This window comes from Perognathus longimembris, chromosome 11, assembly GCF_023159225.1.
Source record: "Perognathus longimembris pacificus isolate PPM17 chromosome 11, ASM2315922v1, whole genome shotgun sequence".
Lineage (NCBI taxonomy): Eukaryota > Metazoa > Chordata > Mammalia > Rodentia > Heteromyidae > Perognathus > Perognathus longimembris.
This window is the reverse complement of record NC_063171.1, coordinates 51,776,914-51,799,597: the sequence shown is the minus strand read 5'-3', so window position 1 is coordinate 51,799,597 and position 22,684 is coordinate 51,776,914. Positions and strand designations below refer to the sequence as shown.

General features: G+C 40.1%; 1 protein-coding gene across 5 annotated transcripts in view; it reads left to right on the top strand.

Moving 5' to 3' along the window:
- The window catches only part of Prox1 (prospero homeobox 1), a 53,219-nt gene extending 30,802 nt beyond the window's left edge, over positions 1-22,417 (top strand). For 4 of the 5 annotated variants that reach the window (XM_048356695.1, XM_048356696.1, XM_048356697.1 and 1 more), the window contains exon 5: positions 17,064-17,652. In XM_048356695.1, coding sequence (XP_048212652.1) covers positions 17,064-17,249 — 186 coding nt within the window. In that variant the 3' untranslated portion in view covers positions 17,250-17,652. Of the gene's footprint in view, positions 1-17,063; positions 17,653-21,712 lie in introns of those variants that run through there. The other variant, XM_048356698.1, reaches the window with a different exon arrangement.
- The last annotated feature ends 267 nt before the right edge of the window (positions 22,418-22,684 follow it).

Below are 22,684 nucleotides of genomic sequence, written 5' to 3'. Positions count from 1 at the left end.
GACTGGAGCGTTCATGGAGTGTGATTGTTTGTGTTGGGCCCTGGATTAAATATCTGCAGAAGTTCTAACAGCCTATTGACATCGAGGCTGTTTATGTGCTCCGGATTAAATAAGCTCCCTTAGAAAAACCAAAGCTTGCTGTTAAGTTGGTGATGTCTTTTCCCACCGTAGATAACACTTTTAAATCAATTTTTCTCCTTGTTCCCCCAGAAGGCGATTTAACTTTAACCATTTGGCTCTTTGTCAGTTCCAGGGCAGAAAATTTAGTGACCCTGGGCCTCATGTCTCTCCTTAGTACATCAAATAGAAATGTACAATGATAAATAATTTGTCTAACATTTCTTTTGGGTGAAATATTCACAGATTAATTCCTGAAAGTAGATTATTATTCTAGTCCTGGAAAAAAAATATATAGTTTCACCTTCAAGAAATGCCTTATGTTAGTCTTCAATGTTGTCGTGTAACTTGTCATCAAACAAATACAGTCTGTCCCCCACCCCTTCCCATTTTTTTTGGCTGAGGCACAAAATAAAGATAGAATGTGGAGACTAACTATTAGAGAAGTATAGGAAAAGGATACCTAGTTACTAATAATCATTATATTACGGCTTCTATTAAATAGAATGAAGCCAAGAAAAACGTATACCATTATTCTTCCAAGGAGCAGTTGAACTAGCAAATTAGTAAGGTTTAAAGAACCACCCTGTAGCACTCCTGATAGCTTAATGATTGAGGGCAACCATCTTGAAAGGAAATCTGTGTCCCTGATAGTGATTTTTTTAGTGGGGGTGGGGGATAGGGAGAGACCCAAAGGATGGCCACAATCGACTCTCCTTCACCCAGTGCCCACTGAAAACAATCTCACAACAGACCTCTTGGTATTTAAAGAGAACCTGAATGTGAACATTGACACAACTAATATAGTCGTACCAAAAAAGGGGGTCATAAAAAATTAAAGTTATTCTTATGAATCTTTCATGAGAGGCAATGAAAAGGGACACTAGTATAGCCAAGTCCTTTGTGCCTGGAGCTCTTCTTCCGGGCTCAGAGCTATTGTTCTTTCAGCTTCTCAAACAGACTTTCACTTTCAAACTGACAAAAGTCACTTAAAAGCCAGACAGCTGTACTAACACACCCACCTTACTGAGCAAGAGCCACGGGCAGGTGACAGGGCCTGCTGGGAAACTGCGTTTAAAATGAGCTGGGGCGGCTGGTTCATGGCTGGCTGTTGCTTCTACCCTCACTTTGAGCCGGCCCATGTATTGCTAATTTGTGTCCCCTTCTTCTGATAGGTTTCCCAAATATATCTCTCATTTTTTTTCTTTACAGTAGGAAACGTTGACATCTTTGATCGAATTTATGCCCTTAAGTTGTGTGTGGCGGGTTCAGGTTAACGGAATTTTCCAGACAGAGGAGTTGGACTCAAAAACTCACTGGCTTACCCACTTTGCCCCTTCCTCCTTCTTCCTCAGTCTTTCCCAGCCTCTCCAAGTCTCTCTGAAGCTTTCCAGATTTCTCTTGCTTTATTATGAGAAGTAGCTGCGATTGGGTAGAGAACGCCCACAAACATGGGGGCACCAGCCTCACCCCAGGATTTAAGACATAGGCCTAGATCTGCAGGGAGAAAGCTCCGTACATCCCAGCCCACAGGGCCGCAGCCGTTGTGGGCCATGGCTAGTCCTCCCTGTGTGTGTATTACAGGCCTCCCCTCCCCTGTCACCTTGTGTACAGTCTGGTCTGTGACACTGATGGTGATTATGTCATTATTTTGCTCTGGGGGCCTTGGCACATCTGCAGAGCCCAGGCACATCTTCTTTGTTGCGCTGGCAAACGTCCCACACCGCAAATGCTTCATTAGCCCTGCTGCCGGCCTCCTTGCCAGACGCGAGTGCCCAAATCCAGGCTTCTTTTTGCTCCGTTCTTTTGTGTGGATGATGATCATGCATTCATCTTCCCGGTTCTTCCCTATTCTCCTCGACTTCTGAACTCCAGATGTCCCAGTTTTCTTGCCCAAATCTCTCCCGAGTTTACGAGGAGAAACAAGGTGACTCTTTACCCCTGAACCCTATTCCCCAACCCCTTACCACCTCTCCTACTTTTTTTATTTCCCACATCAATAGTGACTCTGAATGGCTCCCTCCTGCGAGGACCAACGTTTTCAAACTTGCAATTTGAAAAGAGACTGAGTGATTGCTTCCAGTTTATGATAGTAGACAGGGTTAGCGTGAGGCCTTATTGGATATTGTTTAGCACATGTATGCCTTTGTCCTCTACCCCTACCTCCTACCCCACCCCCACTCTTGGCTCTTGCATTTGTTCCTACATATTGTCATCTTTTTACCCATTTTTCTGAAGGCAGTTTCATGTGTGAATCCAGACACTATTTTGCTGAAATAGCTGAGCATGCTGTGGGTGTCTGATGGTTCTTTTTCTCTAAATGGAATCTTCATATCTACTCTACCTTCTATCAAAATCCCTTGGCACTTCCTTCGGCTCCCTCATAGGCTCCCCACCCCCAACAATGACCTATTATTAGATACTTAAAGTGATTAACAGTTAGCTGTTTTGGAAACTGAGCTGCAACATTTCCCTCTGGAAAGTTTGATTCTACATATTTACCAGAGCCTCGGTGTCTATGAAGGTGTGCTGGCATCTGTATTAATGGCTGTCCATTAGTGAGCCTAATATCTTGAGCAGTCATGGGTATTACATAATTGGTATGTTGGATTTATCCCTTAAATTTGAATTAATTTATCTATATTAATGTATGATGAGCAGCTTCTGTCATAATTTGGCCAGTTCTTAATCCCTTAGCTACTGCAACCTTCAGTGTTTTAAATTTCTCTCTCTTAGTTTTTCTGGGGCTCATGGTCAGAACAGTGATTCTGAATTCTAATTCAAAATCCTAGGACAAAGGCCCTAGTAAAGGATTAGGGAACACTCACTCTGAGGAATGAGTTGCTCTATTGTACCAAGTTCCTGAGATCTCCGAATGTATACTGAAATTAGGCACAAGAATATACATGAGCCCTGTTCCAAGGAGTAATGAACAACCCAGCTGACAAGGTAAGGAGGGAGATGGTCAGATCTGTGGACCATCCAGCCCTGTGTCTGGACCGGGAGTGTACCAGAATAGGCCAGTGCTTCTCATTGAATGACTCATTTTCAGAGTACCAGAATGTTCTTAGCCTCTCACTATTACATCATTATGGTTTTATCATCCATGGGTTTGTTTAAATCTTTTTAAAATTTAACCCCAGTCTCAGAATATACCACTCCTCAAGATAATAATGCTCTAAATTTATTACCTGCTGTGAAAATAGTACCCTCTTTTCTTTTTTTTAATGGCTCTTAAAATGATTTTTCCTGGGAACTGCACAGGGATATCCCTTGTTATAATACCCTAGGATTTGTGGGTGGGGTGGAAGCCATATTCTCCGTTTCCTTTCTGATTTCATAGACTTTGATCATTGCTCCCTCTTAATCTTCATCTCTGCAGATTAAGGAGCTCTAATCCTTTTTAAAAGCCTAATCTCATACAGTAAGTGGGCTACCCCTGATCATTTTAGCTGCCCTTCATAATGCGCTTCCTCCCTGACTGTGTTATTCTGGGGGATGCTTACCGTTACTAAATCACAGGGCAGAGTTCCACGAGTGGGTGGCCACTCCACAGCTTGGTGCTTGTGCCTCATGCACACCCAACAGCCCTTTTTGGATTGCTTCACACATTCATTCCCAGACATTGGATCTCTTGAGTGACATCTCAGTAGCTCTTATGGGTTAAAATGATCCTAGGAGATCAATTAATCTGATTCTTAGCAAGTATTCTGGAAATGCTTATTTTTTTTTCCTACAAGACATATTCAGCTAAATGAAGAGTAGATGGGTAGATCTGTCCTGCTGTTTGGGTGTTTTCAGTGTTTCTGTAGATAAATATTGAGGTTTTGACATCATGAGGGGATACTCTCAGTCTGGCCCGAGTCTATAAAAATAACAACTATAGGGGTTGGGAATGTGGCCTAGTGGTGGAGTGCTTGCTTAGCAGGCATGAAGCCCTGGGTTCAATTCCTCAGCACCACATATACAGAAAAAGCCAGAAGTAACACTGTGGCTCAAGTGGTAGAGTGCTAGCCTTGAGCAAAAAAAAAAAGAAAAAGAAAAAGCCAGGGACAGTGCTCAGGCCCTAAGTTCAAGCCCCAAGACTGGCAAAAAGTAATAATTCTAACAACTATAGAGAAAAAGTTCTGGGTTTTATTTGATGTTCATTTATAGGCAGGAAACAAAATGTTCCCTCACACATGGATGTTATTTTGTGCTCAAGCAAGCCCTTCATATGAAGGATGTTCATATGAAGAAGATGTTCTAGCTTACAGTTTCTCAGAATGAATACCAAAAAAGGAAAGGACAAGAAAAGAAAAAGTTCATGAGAGTATGTCCACTGTAAGTGGTCCTGGACTAATGCTAGGGGAGAACTTGAGAACATGGAGATGGGAGGTGATTAGATCAAGCTCATGTCCCCATTCTGCCACTTTCAGTGAAACACTAGAAAAGGGGCTTACCCTTTTTGTGCCTCACTTTTTCCATCTGTAATTTAGAGGGCATGATAGTGCCTATGTCATAGAATTGAATCTACCTGAGTTCATTTGTACTAGGTACATGCTATCTAGGCATCTTTTATGGTTTTACAGGGCCAGGTAAATGCAACCTATATCTTCAACTATGGCATCAATATGGCTCAACTATGGCATCATTTCATAAACAGGAGTGCAAACAAGTGAACCACAACAAAGCTCTCACCAGAATTGGGATAAATATTCAATACAAAACTGATTTGAAAATGAGAAAGTGATTTCTCCTACCCCAATGATAGCAGTAAAGGCAATGGAATCCTGGTACTAGTCCAGGATTCTAGACCTCTCTGTTCCAAATGCAATGGGTAGCAACAGGATGCAAGAAAATGAACGAATGAACACTAGCCAGAAGGGTCTGGCTCTGGCCCCTCCACCTCTGGGGCCTCTACTTTGGTCATTGAGAAAGGGATAAGATCAGACTCAGAGCTTTGTGCTGGTCCTGAATTTCTGGGATTCTAGAATAGAGGCATCCTGAATTCTCTAACAGAAGTCTCTGGAGTCCCAGCCACAATGCAGAGCTATGAGCTGTGAGTGTACAGGCCCTGGGAATCCAGATGGCTTTCATGTGGGGCCACTTCTACCCTGGTGACTCTGCTGCTGCTTAATTATCTCAGTAAGAATCTCCAGAGTGCTCATTTTCATTTTTTCCCAAGGCCCTCTTTGCAAATCTAAATCTCCATAGTGCCCTTGGAGACATGGCAACTCCCTTACTGGGATTATAGAGACTAATTTTTCAAATTCATAAACAATTCATCGGCTAAATTGGCATTAGTCAGTATACTTGCTGCTCACTTTGTTTGTTGACTTGGCCAAACCATGAGGACATCTATCAGGGAAGCCATCATGCCCTGAGTTGCTAGGTGATTCCAATTTAATGAAACTGAGAGGAAAGTGTCTGTACACCTGTCCCCACACTTGCCATGCTGGCAACCAACCATCGACATACTCTACATGACAGCTCCCCTCTTTCAGGACAGAATCAATGGTTTCGATTATATAACTACCTTATCTACTAGGCTTGGTTGATAATGTTTCCAGAAGTAACCCATCCTTTTCTTTGAGGATTATTAGTCATCCATATCCTTAAAGTGTTTTTTGTTGTGATAGGGTTCTTTATTTTTTGTATCGGGGTTTGCAGTGGGAAGTCATTCAGACATGTAGTTTTCATATTCCTTATGTTTAGTGCACCCAATTTCTCTTCCTTTTTAAAATTTCCTTCTTCTCCACTTCTTCCTCCTCCTCCTCCTCAAATTCAAGTCTGGTACTAAAGGTGACTGTTAGGGAAAGGTAATCTATTCACTAATGATTAGGCAGGGCTGACAGCAGAGAAATGGCCAGGTGCTGAAGTTAAGTAGAAGCAAATGAAAGCCTATGGTTTCAAGGCCAGTGCATTTCCTTGATATGAAGACTGTTTGCAAAGATCAGTCACTTTCAATGACCTGAAGATATACAAGATAAATCCACATATAGACTTCAGATGTAGCCTTTTAGCAGAGCCAGCTTTAGGTACTAATAGCACCCTCAGACGCTACCTTACACCCCATACAGTACTTCAAGCACTAGTATATATTAGCAGGGATCTCAAGAGATCTGAAAATTCCCAAGTCCATTCTAGAGTCTCTCCAATCTTTCCAAATTATTTGCCTTTCTTGCAAATAGTAATTTTCAAGTCCTTCAGAAGCCCTCATGTACAAAATACAGACATAGTTTTGATTCTTGGGATCACCCTCCTAAAATGCTTAGTCCCTTATATGAAATGGCATAATGTTTGCATACAATCTATGTGCATCCTCCTATATACTTTGCCAGATTATATATAAAACCTAAGAGCAATATAAACACTTACCATACTCTTTTGTTTAAGCAAATAGTGCAATTTTTCCCCAAGTCTTTCTGATTTAAGGTTGGTGGTATCTGTGAATACAGAGCCCCTTAATATGGAGAATAAGTTGTGCATTCCATTCTTAGTTTTGCCAAGGGTATTTGTGAAGAAAAGACCAATAGATTTCCCTGGAAATACAAAATGAAATTTCTCAGATAGAATCAAGATTTTGTGGTCAAAATCAAGGGATAGGTTTGAAGGTGATAATCCTTGTCCTTTCCCGTCCCAAAAGGTCCAGGGATTATTTGGGATGCCACAAATTATTGTGAGCGGAGCACCAGTGTCCCCCATGATCTGCTGCTCTCTGAAGTTCTGCCTGATTACCATCAGTATCACGAGGGCTCTCTTGGGTGCTTACTATGAGCAGTGCTGTTCTGGTCATCCTGCCCAAACCCCACCTCCTATTGGCAACTCCCTAAGCTCCTTACTCACATTACTCCATCAACAGAAAACAGAGCACACAAACCCATTTTAATATTGGCCTAAGCAAAGCTTAATTATGAAGAGAAAGCTCTTGCAGAAAACAATCACGTAATGCATTCTCCAATGAAACAGGAGTACCTGTGGATTATCTGTGTCCCGGCTTCCCTTCACACAATATTGAAGCATTCATGCCATGTTGTTTTTGGGTAATCTCCCATCCCAAAATGGTATCAAGTTTGACCCTGTTGGTTTTTTACCACCTTGGCTGGCAAGTAGAGTAAAACTTAAACTTCAAGCAATATTCAGCTTCTTGTCAGACATTAGCAGTATAGAATTACATGTACTACCTCCATGTAAAGCCTGCTGGCCATTCACGGGGATACTGACCACAGTGCTTACTTTATCATTTGAGCAGAGCTGAGAGATGTGTCATGAAGCAGGGATGGAGTTTTTCCACCTGGCACATCTTAATCTTTACTAGCAGGGAAACTAATGAAAATGAGGTAAGGCTGAAGTCCTCCTCATCCCTGGCCATGGCTATGTGTGCTTTATTAACTCTGTATCCAATGATATGGGCAGTGTTCACTGCAGCTGAGAAAGGCTTTGACATCACAGGTTGAATTCGGGTGAGTCCGTCCCAGCTCCCCCACAAGAACAACTGGTGTGCTGACCCGGCAAGGCCCACAGGATTACTGCACAATGAAAGAACATTAGGCTTTTAGAAAAGTTGGGAGCCCTCAAATTTGGCTAAGAGCAGGGGTTGGCAAACTATGGCTTGTAGGCCAGATCTGACCCTGTCTTTTTGTAGTTGTTACTGTTTTGTTTTTGTTTTTTTTGTTTTAGCCTCTCTGGTGCTAAGAATGGCTTTTATATTTTTAAATAGTTGTAAGAAAAAAAAGAATATGCAATTGAAACTTAATGTGGCCCACAAAGCCAATCTAGGTACTATCTAGCCCTTTATAGACAAACTATGCTGACTACTAGCGAAATGTCTCTCCCCCTTGTGGAATACAAACTCAGAGATCTGCTCTTGTTCACTTCTGAGGTTCCAAAACTCCTATGCTTGTTCCATGAAATAGTCTTGGTCTAGCTCTTACCTCAACAGCCTATCATTTGCCTTTGCAACAGGGTGCTTCTGGTTGTTTCTAAAAGCTTAGAATTCTGTCATATTTCTAGGGTCTTCAATTTTAGTTTCAGATGCTTTTGGTTTGAGTGCTTTTATTTGTTTGTTGGTTGTTTTACATTTGAGATCAGTCTTTGAGATACGCACAGAAGTTGAGAAAGAAGAAAAATTTACTCTATGACAACTAACAACATGGAACCATTGTTCCCTAACACATATAACAGCAGGCCTTTCATGCATGAGCTAAAGTAGCTGCTTCAAGTACAGTCAGTAAACCACATTTCAGTTTGTCCTTCTGTGGTACTACCTTTTGGGGGCATATGAAAAAGAGAACTTTATTTACTTTCATACTGGAATCCAGAGTTGATGACGTGTTTATATGAAAACTTAAAACATACCACAACTTATTAACAAGTTGGGGGGATGATATTAAGACATTCTACTCCAGTAGGGGACAGTCACAATAATTCAGAATGCTCAACCCTAGGACACTGGTTAATTATTGATGTTTTCCATGATGCATAAGTTATCAACATCTTAAAGGGGTACAAAGTTTACTGTGAACTCTGGATTTTCTCAGCACCCACTTTTAAAGGCAAAGTCTCAAACTCAAGTGAAGAATCCAAGAAAGTACCTAAGCTTTTTGTCTCTAAGCTTCACTCATGCTCTCCCAAGATGTGGCCCGTAGAAGGTCCTTCTCTTACCTGCAGACCAAAATTCACTTCCTGTACTCCTTTTCCATGGAGTTCCACTTTCCATTCCTTGAAAACTTGGGTGACTGTTCCTACCTTTTCATTACAACTGGAGGCAACTCCAGTTGGCCACTTCTGCCATGGCCTCTGTGGTTGCAACTCTATCAGCATTTACAAGGGCTAGGAAGAAGTCATGTGGTCCAACCTGGAACTGCCATAAGTTCAGTGTAGATCCGTACTGTGGAAACACACCCAGGGAGACATGCTTTCTTTCTGTCACCTTTTCTCGTGATCTTTGCAGTGCTTTCAACCTGGCTTAGAGTAACCTTGAGGATCTGGGCAGGGCTTATAACTCCAGTTTCTTCACCAGCCCTAGCCCGGATTTGCCCTCCCTCAACCCCTTCCCAAGTGAACTTGATTCTTCCTGGTAAGCATACACTGAGCAGCTTCTACCAGCTGGAACCTCTGATCCCAAACTCACTGGAGAGTTTGGCTTTTGAATTTTGGCAAGAAGACCTTTGCCCGTCAGATCAACATGAATGAAGATTTCTTTCTTTCTCAAAGTCAAACATCAACTAAAACTGTCTGCAAAGCACATTTATGTTCTCTCTCTGTCTCTGTCTCTCTCTGTCTCTGTCTGTCTCTGTCTCTGTCTGTCTCTCTCTCTTTCTCTCTCTCTGTCTCTGTGTGTGTGTCTCTCTCTCTGCAATTTAACCTCTTTTAAGTGCATATCCTAATGGGAATTCAGGACATTTAGTTGAAGTCTTTTCCTGAGAGACCACCACGAAATGTACTATATGTAAAATTTGAAAGCCAAATCAATTTGAAGCCAATCTTATCATTTTTAAAGTATGTTTATCCAGCTTTGTAGTAGGAACAGGCAGACTGTTTGAAGGCCACATACTTTTCAAACCTTGGTTGCAACACGTTTGCCCCATTTTGAAACTGTCTTTATCTAGCAGAGAAAACGAAAATCTATTTGACAAAGTGCCACTCTGGACAGTTTATCTTGCAATATGGCTTTAGCTCACTGAGTCTATTGATTTCCTTAAATTAATGTTTACAGAATGCTACTGAATTTTGCTCAACAGAACATTGTTCTTTTGAAGCTTTGTAAAAAAAAATAAAAAAGGAAGAAAAAGAAGAAGAAAGATATGGATTGTTACTGCCATGTTCCTTAGACCAAGGAAACATAGTTTTAGGGTGTGTGTGTGTGTGTGTGTGTGTGTGTGTGTGTGTGTGTGGTGTTGTTGTTGTTTAAAGACAACCTTGAGCCATAACTACTTCCTAGAAGCATCTGGTCTCCATATATTTAAATAGCCAAACCTCTCAGGAATTGGGCCCATTCTTGGTCCCCTAAACTGCATGGGTATTAAATTAATTGAATCCTGTGGAGTCTGTGAAGGCTGAAAGTCCCTTAGAGCATGGGAAGGGAAAAGATTTTGGTCCTGAGCACAGTTGTGAAGAATCTTTCTCTGTCTGATTCGGTGTAACTGCGCAGGCAATTGAAAGCAGCTTCACAGCCAGTACTCCTGGACAATACCAGTCTTTCCAAACATAGGATAGAGCAACCTAATAAAATTCAAATGCCAGTTAACCACTTGGTAGGAACTCTAAATATAATACCTTGCTCTTTGACCATGGGTTTCAGTTTTTAATACACAAAAATGAGTCTCTCCAGATTATTTTAAAACTGGCTTTCCCAGGGAAGTACATACATCCATTGAGCTTACTGACACTGTGGAAAAGCAGAAATATAAGTCCTAAAATTAAGAAATGAGCAAAAGAAAACTTAGAAGACACAAAGGAACTTTCTCAATTTGTTTGACTCAGCCAATAAAATAGTCTAAGCAAAGCTCCTTAAAGTATCTCCCACACAATGCCTAGCACGCGTTGATTGACCACTGTGAGGTGCTTACCAAGAATTAGAGTCCTTCTTAAAGGTGCAAACCACAACCTTAAATCTGGATGCTGTTTTCTGCTGTTCCAGGCACATTTCTGTTTTCTTTCCCACCTGATCCTTCCTGTATAGAAAGAACATTGGAAGTAAAGCCTACAATTCAGTGTTAGTCTCCTCCATCATGTCTCTGCTTCTAAGGGCTGGTTCATCCTAGCTGTACACACAGATAAGTACAGGCACAACTGCAAAGGGAAACCCTTGGTAACAGCATCTGTGACCATATTTCATAGTTCCCTGATTCCTCTTTTCTGCCTCTGGCAGGGATGGGCAAGGAGCAGCAATAACATATCTGTTCTTGTCTTTTCATCTGATAACCACTATGAAGAGTTACTAAAGCATCTGAGTTTATCCATTTAAGTCCACTCTGTCTGCAGTACAAGTCCCCAGCTTGTGCCACTGCTGTCAGGAGATAGGGCTTTCCTCCATCAATATTGACTTAACAAACAGCAGGGCCGGGTAAGTTTGTTTAGAGGAATCGTGTGCACAGTAGGGTGAATGAATGCTTGGGAAAGTACTTCAACTGTTTGTCTCTTTTCCTAGGATCATAGTGTACATGTCTATGTGCACACGCGGGTAGATGTCCTTTCTCCTTTGAACTGTTCCAAAGACACTTAGAAATCATCCCCAAAAAAAACCCCAAATACCTTGCTAGCTGTGCTTGAGATATTGTGCACCATACCATAATGTGAATTCAGTTTTGTAAAACCCCGCAGTAGAGTTTGATTTTCTTTTCTGAGCTCCTATACAAGTTAAACATGCTGGGATAGGCTCTTAGGATGAATGAAATATACAAGCAACTTTCTTTAACCACTTTCAGATGAGCGAAAGGGAAGAAAATGGAGATGGAAACAATCAAAGTAGTTAATAAGAAAACACTATTTTGGATGGACACACACACACTATGTATTTTGGATGCACACACACACACACACACACACACACACACACACACACTTAAAGCCCAGAGCAAAACAATGGGTGTGCAGATTTCAGAGCTAGTTTCAGGCATTGTGTGTTTTCTTCTAATCACAAATACAAATTCCAGGTACTAAAGTTGAGAACTCTGTTCTTTCAACTCCCCCAAAACAACTGGTCAGAAGGCTCCTCAATCGGGCCTTCAATGTGGGTTGACTTGGAGGCATCTGGGCTAGTTTGAGGGGTTTTGTTTTAATGCATGGGGAGGGGGTGGGGAGTTATTTATTTATTTGATTTTGTGAATCGGAGTTGTAAAAGCCATGTGAAATATTCATGCAGAATAGTCTGAGAAGCCGTTTCTGTTTTATTTACTGCACAGTAGAACAGCCACAGCGGATTAGTTCTACAATACCCGTAACAAAAGCCCAACAGCTGATGCATGTGATGTTAGGAGGTGACAAAACAGTTAAAGTATGCTGCTGGCTACAGGCAAGCCGTCAGCAGATGCAGACAAAAGGGCTTGTGACAAGAATAACTCTCTCCAAGGCGAGCAGTGAAGAGTATCCAAAATACCAGTACCCTTTTCTCCTTGACATTGTCTTCTTACAGTCAGCATTTTACTGCCCTTTCATAGTATTTTAAAAAATAAAGTGGAAGAGGAAGAAGAAAAGAAAACCCACACACAAACTAATTCACCAAGATGCTAGGCAGGATTTGACTTTTACATCCCATAGCCAGTTCTCCACGCATCCTTCTCCATTTTTTTTTGCTAGAAGAAGTTTGAGAGGGAGAAAAATGAGCTCAAAAGATGATCTGTAAAGATGATCTCCCTTGATAAGATTGGAATCTACTGATAAACTTAATAGGCCATTTGAGCTGTGGTTCCTGGGGAGAGAGGTGATGCCCCGTTTATTTGCTATCCATTTGAGTGAAGATGATTTCAATGATGAATCAAGGCCAGTCAGCCAGTTTTTAAAGGGGATCAAGGATGGAGGGGTGTCCATGGAGACCTGTGCAAAGGGCAAGGTTATGGTCCCCCTCAAGAGGCTGATGAATGAGCTTATGGATGTTTCAGAGGTGTGAAAAATCAGCTTCTCTGTCTCCAGAAAATAGGAGAAGCTGTCTTCTTTTTAACCTTTGTAATTCCCCTTCTATTCTCTGTGACATTCATTCAGCTGCCAAGAGCGTTTGGCAAGGTTTGGGCCAGCAAGCACACTTCCAGTGACCGCTAACCTTGGTATGTCCTGACACTTATGATGAGTATCTGCAGGACACAGAAGGCAGGCAGCCTGCTATGTCAGGCTTTTATTATGTACTGCAGAGGCTAGGGACAGTCAGTTTAATAAAACAAATCATCCTTGAAGGTAAAGCAACTGGGAAGAGGAGGAGAAAGACCAGGGGTGGGGGGGAGTGTCTTTGCCACTCATTCTGATTTAGGATAATAATAATAATAATAATAATAATAATAGCAAAACACCCACCCAACCCAACACTCTGTGTGTGCCTGCAACCCAGCTGTGGATGCAGCAAACTTGAAATGTCTTTCTCCCATTTCCCTGAAGACCACAAAGCCTGAGGAGACTTGAGTACAGACAATTGTGGTAAATTTGGTAGATGCTGTTGGCCAGCCCCTTTTGCGTGTACTCAAGTGCCTCGTCACAATTCTATTCTCCAAATGTCAAGGCAAGACTATTTGGGGTGAGGTTCCTATATTGGGATGGCTTTTTATCAAAGCAAAGTTTCCACTCTCCCCTCCTGAAGAACGCTTGAGCAAAGCAGCTCCCACAATAGCCTGGGAGTTTGAGCCAGAGACTTTGGAAGCCTTTTGTTTTTTTTTCCCTGTGGCATGTCCAAAGGCATGGCCTTCCCCCTCCTCCCTCCCACCCCCAGCAGCAAGCATTGTCTTGCATTCCATGGCTTGATTGACTGTTGCCACCTGATGCTGAGGAGTTAGACTCTAGGGTTCATTCTGCAGATTGTTGGGTTCTATTAAAAGAAACCTAGATAAGGGATTACTTGTCACTAAGGGATTTTCTGCAGATGTTTATTAATGATTGGAAAGCTATTAGATGTGAGGAGGTGCAAAAAAATATGGGTAAGATCATGATCATAACCCTGAGTTCTAAGGTGACCCCCTGAAATATGAGGAGGGCCACCCCCTCACTCTAGTAAATGAAGATGGGACAGTTTTCATGGAGGAGCTTGTTTTCATGGGTGAGATTTCAACCTGCAGAGGGAAGTCACTTGCATCCTCTCAGAAGATCAGTTGCTACCTGGCACTGTACCTTCATAGAAACCTAAAAAAAAAAGGTCAGTTGTTCCAGTATTAGAGGATCTCACTATAAAGTTCTTTTACCTAGCCTAGTCCATTTTGCCTGTGCATTGTCTTAGAGCAAGTACTAAAGGGGCCAAGAGTTCCATTTGCACAAAGAATTTATCCATTTCCAATCATAAACAGGCAACCAAAGTTTCTTGCTGGGAAATTTTACAACATTTCCATTTTTCTTGAAGTTAATAGCTCTGTAGAAGTTTTTCTCTGTTACAGATTCAGAGATTCTCCAAGATAGGAAAAGCCCAAGTAGCTTTTTGGAAAAAAAAAAAAAGGGGGGGGGTGTGGGGGGGAAGCAGTAAGCTGGGCACCAATGGCTCACGCCTGTCATCCTAGCTACTTAGGAGGCTGAGATATGAGGATCACAGTTTGAAGCCAGCCTGGGTAGAAAAGCCCATGAGACTCTTATCTCCAATAACCCCAGAAAACTGGAAGTGGTAATGTAGCTCAAAGTGGTAGAGTGCTAGCCTTGAGCACAAAAGCTCAGGGACAGCACCCAGGCCCTGAGGTCAATCCCCATGACCACCACCAATAACAAAGCATTAAGAAGGAAGCCAGCACAGTTCAATTGAGAAACATGTATTTACTTAAGTCTCTTTAATAATGTCTTCATCTCAGAGAATCTCATAGTTTTTACATCCTTAAAATGATGCTTTTTGAGATCTCTGCTGGCTCTTTTAATTCTACCTTATTTTATTATCATTTTAAGCTTCTTTTTTTTAAGTATTGAGGGAGAATGTAAGTGTGACCCCAGAGTAATCTGCTAAGAACAAAAGGTGAGATTCCCATCATCAACTATTTTGTTTATCAAATGTCTTTCCCCAAGAGACTTTTGAGCATTATGGGTGAATATGGAATAAAAACTATGATCCCTTATCTAAAGATATCTTGTGAAAAGGTAATTGAAGCTAGATGTGAGTAGGTAAAAAGTTAAACAACATCAAGATTTAGATATAAAAGATATGCTAGGGCATCCCACAACAATGACCACAAGAAATGAGTGTTTAAAGCTGGAGACAAACCACCAAAACAACAAGCATGGTGAATTATAAAAATTATGTGGTAAAGTACACACAATCCCCCAAAGAACCTCTATGTTCTCATGTAAATCCCACAACCACCCTCTTTCCTCTGACACTCTTTGAGAGTGTTCTCTCTACTTTAACAATATCCACAAGGTCCCCTTCCCTGACTCCTAGCTGACAAAACTTGCTGTGGGCAGGACTTGGGGTGGGCAAGACTTCCGGATTTCTGGGTTTCTTTGAAGCCTCTGCCCACACCATTCTTCCTTCAAAGCTTTCGGCCATGCTGCCTCCCTGACTGTTGAAGGAACACAAAGTTTCAGGGAAGCCCCATTACCCATGGCCAATGACACCACACTTCTTGAAATGTTTGTTTCAATAAATGTAGATAATTATGTTTCTGTAGCATTTGGCTAACAGCTCCCAAACCAAGTAGTTAAGAGTGGGTAGTTACACTGCCTCACTGTGCTTCAGCCAGATTCCCTCTCTCAGCAATGCTCATTTGATAAAAATGTGGAGGATTATCTTTGGGGGGAGCAGAAAAGAGTACTCCAAAAGAGTGTGAATGACTTTTCATTTGGATAAAGTGAGTGAGAGAACTAAGCACTCCAGCAAACCCCCATGTGTTTACAGAGACTTAAGGGAAAATCACCTAGGGTGGTGGTGAGATCTCCAGATGAGATCACAGGTGGAACGGATAGTTGTCACCACCATGGAGGCCAAGGCAGTGCTCTAGTGACTTTCCCGGAAGCACTGGAAACTGACTGGACAGGTGGACAATTGTCAATGTGACTTGAGCGATTGCTCTAACTTCTCCCTTTTTCTAGACTCCAAAAAGGAGCTTTTGTAGATTTTTCCTAAAAAGCACCTTGATATTGAGAGCAACGACCTTCATTTATTTTAGTTTTTCTTTACCACTTACTTTCCCACTAAAACATCTTCTGCACCACTGGAGCCAAGCTAGGGAGAAAGACTTAAATAGGGATTGAAAAACTCATACTGGGGAAGTATTTTTTCTTTTTGTATAGCAATTCTCTTGGTCTCTCTGAGACTCGGCGGTTTTGTTTGTTTGTTGATTTGTTTTTGCTAGTGCTGGAGCTTGAACTCGAGGCCCCATGCTCTTGCTTAGCTTTTTCACGCAAGGCTGGCACTCTACCATTTGAGCCACATCACCGCTTCCAGAGTTTTGCTGGTTTATTGGAGATGAGTCTCTCAGATTTGTCTGCTTGAGGTTGGCTTCCTACCTTGATCCTTAGCTCTTAGCTTCCTGAGTAGCTAGGATTAGAGGCATGAGCCACTCGGCCCCCATGGCTTCAGCTTTCCTATAGTATAACTGGGATAATCACACCTTGTACAGAGGTTGGGATAATGGAATAGCCTTCAAATTCATCATGTGGCTTCATGCCTCACACATACTGAGCACTCAGTAAATGTTACTTTTTGTAATTATCCACTTCATTGATTATAAATCATTCTTCAGTGGAACAATTCTCTCTGAGTAAAATAGTTGCTGGAGTAGTATTTTAGGATTAGCTTTGATATTTCCTGACTCTGGAGTACTCATTTTTTATATGTTGAGTGTCTTATAATACAGATAACTCTAATATACAACTGAGTTTTCAAGTGAGCAGTTTTCTAATAAAAACAGAAAACTGGGATTGTTTTTTACATTTTCTTCATTGACAGTGTGGGTTTAGATAATATAGATGCTCAATTATTTCACAATGGCAATTGACAGGAAATATGAATTCAATTCAGAAAATGGATCTATGTGGCAACGAGAGGAATTCCAAGTGTTAGGTCCCCTTTCTCTGCCCTAATGTTCACGATGAAATCCTTGTTCAATAGGTTTTCATGTCTCCTTCGCACAAGTCTCTTTCTCAACTCTACGAAGCGGTCAACCCTCATAACAATGGTGCTATATATAACAACTTTACATAAGAGAATAGAGGCTGTCCATTTTTAGAAAATGCAGGTGTCATGTAAGCCCCTTTCTCAAAGAATGAACTTAGCTCAATTTCCTTTGAAGAACTACAGACTTGAAACTGAAAACTTTATTAATGCCATTGTCTCCTTGTATCAGCAGGTTCCAGAGAGATTCCTGGAAGTTGCGCAGATCACATTACGGGAGTTTTTCAATGCCATTATCGCAGGCAAAGATGTTGATCCTTCCTGGAAGAAGGCCATCTACAAGGTCATCTGCAAGCTGGATAGTGAAGTCCCTGAGATTTTCAAATCTCCGAACTGCCTACAAGAGCTGCTTCATGAGTAGAAATTTCAACAACTCTTCCTGAATGTATGAATAGTAACAGTCCTCTTTGGATGTCCAACTTCTATGTGTTGAGATTTTGATTTCAGATATATGTGTATGGGAGGCATGGATATGTTATGAAATCAGCTGGTAATCCCTCCTCATCAACTTTCTCTCATTTCCTTTGGTTTTCCATTACAAGGGGATGGTTCTTTTCCTTCTACCTTTAGTTTACTTTTGCCCAAGGCCCTTAACATTTGAAGACTTATAACCTAGGGTTGATTTTCAGGGAAAAAAGAAAAAGAAGAATGTTGGCATGTGTAAAGTTTCTCTTTGCAAGGAAGGGCATTTGTTCAAGATGCATCTGCTTGATTAATGGCATATTGCAATAGTGAGGGGTAGAGGCAAATATGTGACACAGCCCAACTCTACAGATGGTGCTGTGTCTCTTGCTTTTATTATTAGGAAGATCTGAAATTCTGAAAACTTAATGGAACCACTTCATACACTTAAAAACTTTGTTTGGTTTGGATTCAAGAAATAACTTTTTCTTAATATGTTTAAAAATATTGCTAATGGCAGATGAGCAGCTCATTTAAAAAAAAATTCCAGAAGAACAAATTTTAAAAGAAAATAACCACTATCAAGCTTTTCCTAAGAGAAACAATAGGCTCCCCTGATCTGATTCCTAATGAAGGCAAAGCAATTGTTTTACAAAACTGAAGATGAGACCAGAAACATATACATTGTCCTCTAGCTCCTTATGTATACTTTAAAGCAGATTCTTCATAATAAATGAGCTTAGATCCATTGTCATAGAGAAAGCACTATAACTTGTAACCATTTCTATTTATTTTGCTTCAGATATTGAAAGGCACATGCATTGCAAGTTGACTCTTTGCTCCACTTCGTTTATATGCTTAAAAGAATTATCATGTCTGTTTAATTAACACTCTTTTCCTAAAACACTAATTTCTGGATACCTTTCTACAGTAAGGAATAAAAGCAATCCCAATTGACCATCAAGTCCATGGCTACCCTGGAAATTTGTTCACAGATGTTATGGGATTTAATCTTCATTAGGGTGACGAAGAGGAGCATGTGTGAGAATGATCCATTTGCATATACAATTCCACACTCTGCTGATGGGCGACCACAGTGAGGACCATCTAAATGTTTCTTCACTTTTGATAGAACATTGTCAAGCAACTGCTAATATCTCTTCTAAGTCAGAAGCTAGTATTGACCAAAATGCACAAAGAGTGTATAGCATGGGAGAGTTTGTGGTTATCTCAGAAGACACAATTTCAATACACCTAAGAAAGCTAGCTGCTATTTCATGCTTTCTTTAATGGTTCTCCTCTTTTATCCTTTCTTTTATTTTGTATCAGTTTTCCATGATGTACAATGTCCCACACTTGCATTTACAAAAAATCCAAATTGCATTCAAACTTGTTTTCTGAGATGGGTTTTTGTGTACAGATGCAGTAAGAATTCACTGTTCACACTAATTGTGTTTTCCAAGCCCTTCCTTCCCCTTAAGTAATTCAATACACACCTCCTAAAATGACACAGTAACAACTCTCGTATTTAAAACACTGAGAACATAATTTTTCTAAACATCACACTTGCCTTTGGAGAATGCAAGTTGACCCATGTAACTGACTAGCTGAGCCGATCTCTATAGTTTAACTTCCTTTATAAATTCTGCTGATGACCTGGAATGTGGGGACCCAATGATGATCAGTACAAAGCCTTAAACTTGCTGACTTTAAATAGCAGTGCAGTCCTGTGATGCTCTGCCTCATCCAAGAGGCCCTCACAATATCCATGGAGGATGGACAGGGCTGATGAGTCCCAAACCTTTCTTCACAACTAGGGCCGTACTCACCTCCCAACTCGCAACTTCCAATCCATCCATGCAGAATCAACAGAGACAATTTTTTGTTGTTGTGGCTTTCTTTTTTTTTTTTAAGTCCAAATAAACAATACATTGGAATAGAATACTTTAAACACAAGAGATAGGAATCCAATCAGCACACAGTAGTGAAGTGATCTTGACCACTAGTCATACTCTTTCGACTTGATTCAGGGGGGAAGAGTATGACATTAACTGCCCTGTCAATTTACAACTGAGTCTTGCTGTTCCCTGGAATTCATAGCAACATCATATTGTCCTTGGCTTAGTACAAGGCCAAACCTGTAGTGTATTCTCCTGGGTAGATAGGTGGTGAGGTATATTCTTAATCTGGAGCAAGTGAAACAGCGACTAAGTTATAGTTGGGTTTTTAGTGTTACTTTCCCTTGACTTTCTAATTTAAGTAGACAAATTAGGCAAGCTTATATGTTCATGACCAAATGTTGATGCACTTATCTACTGAAAATCCCCTGTCAACCAACATTCATTGAAGCATAGAAAATATTTCCAAGTAGAATCACAACATGAGGATGAACTCTTCTGTGTTCTGAAAATAGAACTCTATTTCTTTGCTTTTTGGTAGGTTCTCCGCCCCCCCCCCCCTTTTTTTTACAAATACAGAATCTTGTGCCTCCCAATGCATTGGAAAGTGACAAAAGCCTGTCTCTCAAAACTCCAATTGAACAGTTATTCTTTAAGGAAAAAAAATCGCCATCAAATCTTAGCTCAATTCTCACCAAATGAAAACTGAGTCCATAGGAAAAAGTTAACTTTACCTGGTGAGAGTAGGAAAGATGGGGAATTGTTTACATAGGAAAAAAAGTCTGAAGTCCTTGTGGAAATTCCGCATTATCACTTGTTTTCTGCTAACCCTAAATTAATTTTGCATGTACACTTGAGGTGACAGTCTGTGCCTAGACTTAAGATGCACCAGCGGGGGGGATTTTTTTTTTAAATCCTTCAAAATACTAGTTTTCCCCACAAGTACAATTGTTCTTGTGCCTTCTGTGGCTCTCGATTTCATCTTTTAACTTTCTTTCCAATTCTTACAGCTGCAATAAACACTAGATTTTCTTTTTCTTTTTTCTGGCTGTTTGACATAACGTTGATAGCTATGCATATTTTGTGTCTTTTTAAAAAAACAAAGCGGGAGAATACGTTTTTGAAGAAGAGAATTTTTAGAACAGTTTGATACCGCAAATTATTTTTTCCTCAATTGTTTGAGCAGCATTCAAGTTTTGAAAATTCTTGTAGAAGCCAATTTTTTGTAACTGTGGTGCAAATCTTGTGTTTTCTTAGCCTAATAAAAAGTAGTATAGAAGCAATATTTCATACCATGTGCTATGTATGTGTGTAGATGTGTGAACATGAAAACACATACACACATATACACACATGTAAAAATATACATATATATGCGTGTGAAGTGGAAAGCTTACCTTTTCCTCTCTAGATTTAAGAACCTATTTTAGACATTTCTTATGTTTTGTGAAAAGAAGGTTCTATTTGCAGCCACCAAACATTTAATTCTTACTGTCTCTCTGGCTGTTTAATGAGGAGTTTCACATTAAATGGTAAAAAATAAAAAAATAAATACATGGAAGATGTTAGAAAGTAGTGGTTATTTAAGTCAATGTTCACCCACATATTTGCTTTGTGCCTCCGAGTATTATTTAATTAAAGTGTTTTATGTTTGCAGAATCGTTGTTACTGTACTAGGGATGTGGGTGAATATAATTAAAGAATTTAAACAACAACAATAACGAAAAATAAGAAAACAGAAACACTAAAGCGAGAGGGGAACTTTTATAAAGCAATGTAAATATTGATCCTTATGGCTGTTGTTACGTAAGACATGAGATTTTAATAAATAATGACATTCTCACATCTGTTTGAATTTATTAGGAACACTACAGTGACTGTATAGACAATTGAAAGCGTTCTTGAAAATCCTGCTCTCTCCTTTTAAAAGATAACAGTCTCTTTTATCAGAAATCCAGGGCAAGGGTAATGCAGTTTCTGTAAATTTATGAAATTTCTTTTCAGTGTACATGAAGACATTTAGTAAGTAGTCCCCCACTCCCTCTAAATACAAACAGGTTAAGATTGAGTCTCAAAGCTCAAGAGTTAGAAGCTTTCAAATTAGGAGGTCTCATGGAAGTAATCCTAAATGTCATCAAAGAAAATGTGATTTACAGACTTCTCTGAAAGCAACAGTGTATATGAGGACAGTGGGAATTCTCTTTGCCATGTATATTATATTCATTGGTGTGAATAGTACAAATGTTTCCTTCTGGTACAAGCTCCGTGTTTGCAAATTACAAGAAGCATTGTTTTCAAAAAGCTCCCCTTAAAAAAATAATGTAACTGGTCCACATGAGTTAAGCAGTTACTATTTTGCACTTATATATGTTATGTTGAAGGAAATGCAGCTTGTTTTCTGTAGATCTGTTGGTTGTAAACCATCTATAAAACTCAAGTGAAAATGCTTGTATTCAGAGCTGGGATCAAAACTGGTATTGGATCTTGACGACATCTTACAATGACTCTTCTGCGTCTATTACAGAATAAGGAAGCGTCTTTTCAGCTGAGCCCTCTCTCACTCGGACACCCCCTAAAATTGCACAAAAACTGACAGGAGCAGAAAAGGCCAACAAGCTGGCCTTCCTTTGTAAGAAAACAGTCATTCTGTGATTTTTAAATACACGATTCTTCCACTCAAGTGGGCAGATAGTTGGAGAACTGTGTATCGCCACTTCAAATTTAGAACTAGGGGGAAACAAGTATTTGGAGTTGGTCTCAGAGCCATCTATAAGAATCAAAGATCATGGCTTCTCCCAATATTGTCCCAGCCATTTCTCATATGTATATAGTATAAACCGTGACAAAACACTGCCTTTATATTATTTAGCAATATGCTGTAAATAGCATTATGAAGCTCTTTTTTTGTAATAAAGACCCTTTGATTTGAATATAGTACAATAACTGATAAAGTCAATTTTTTATTTTCTTTTTTTTTAGCTAGAGGCAATTTCAATTGTGGATTTTTTTTGTTATTGTCTATTGTTCTGAAGACTTTGCATAATTTATTGGTTTAATTTATCCTAATTTATTTGATGAAGGTGTACAATTTTGTATTACCAAGGATGTACTGTAATATTAATTGATATGATAAAAAAATGAGACTCCCTGTCCATATTAAACAGAAAATAAAAAAGGTGCAGTAGACAATTGATTTTAAAGTAAAAGTAAAAAAAATAGTTTGGCAGCTACTAAATTTTAAAACAGGAAAAAAAAGTTGTTGTGGGGAGGGTGGGAAGGGGGTTCTACTTTGTGTGTTTTAAGCTTTTGTATACTTTCCAAACTTTTACCTTTTGCTTTGTACCACTTAAAGGATACAGTAGTCCAATTGCCTTGTGTGCCTTCCATTTTCTCTTAAACTGAATGTATGTGCAGTATATATGCAAGCTTGTGCAAAATAAAATATACATTACAAGCTCATGCTGTCTGATCTCTTTTTTTGTCGAAAATGCATGAT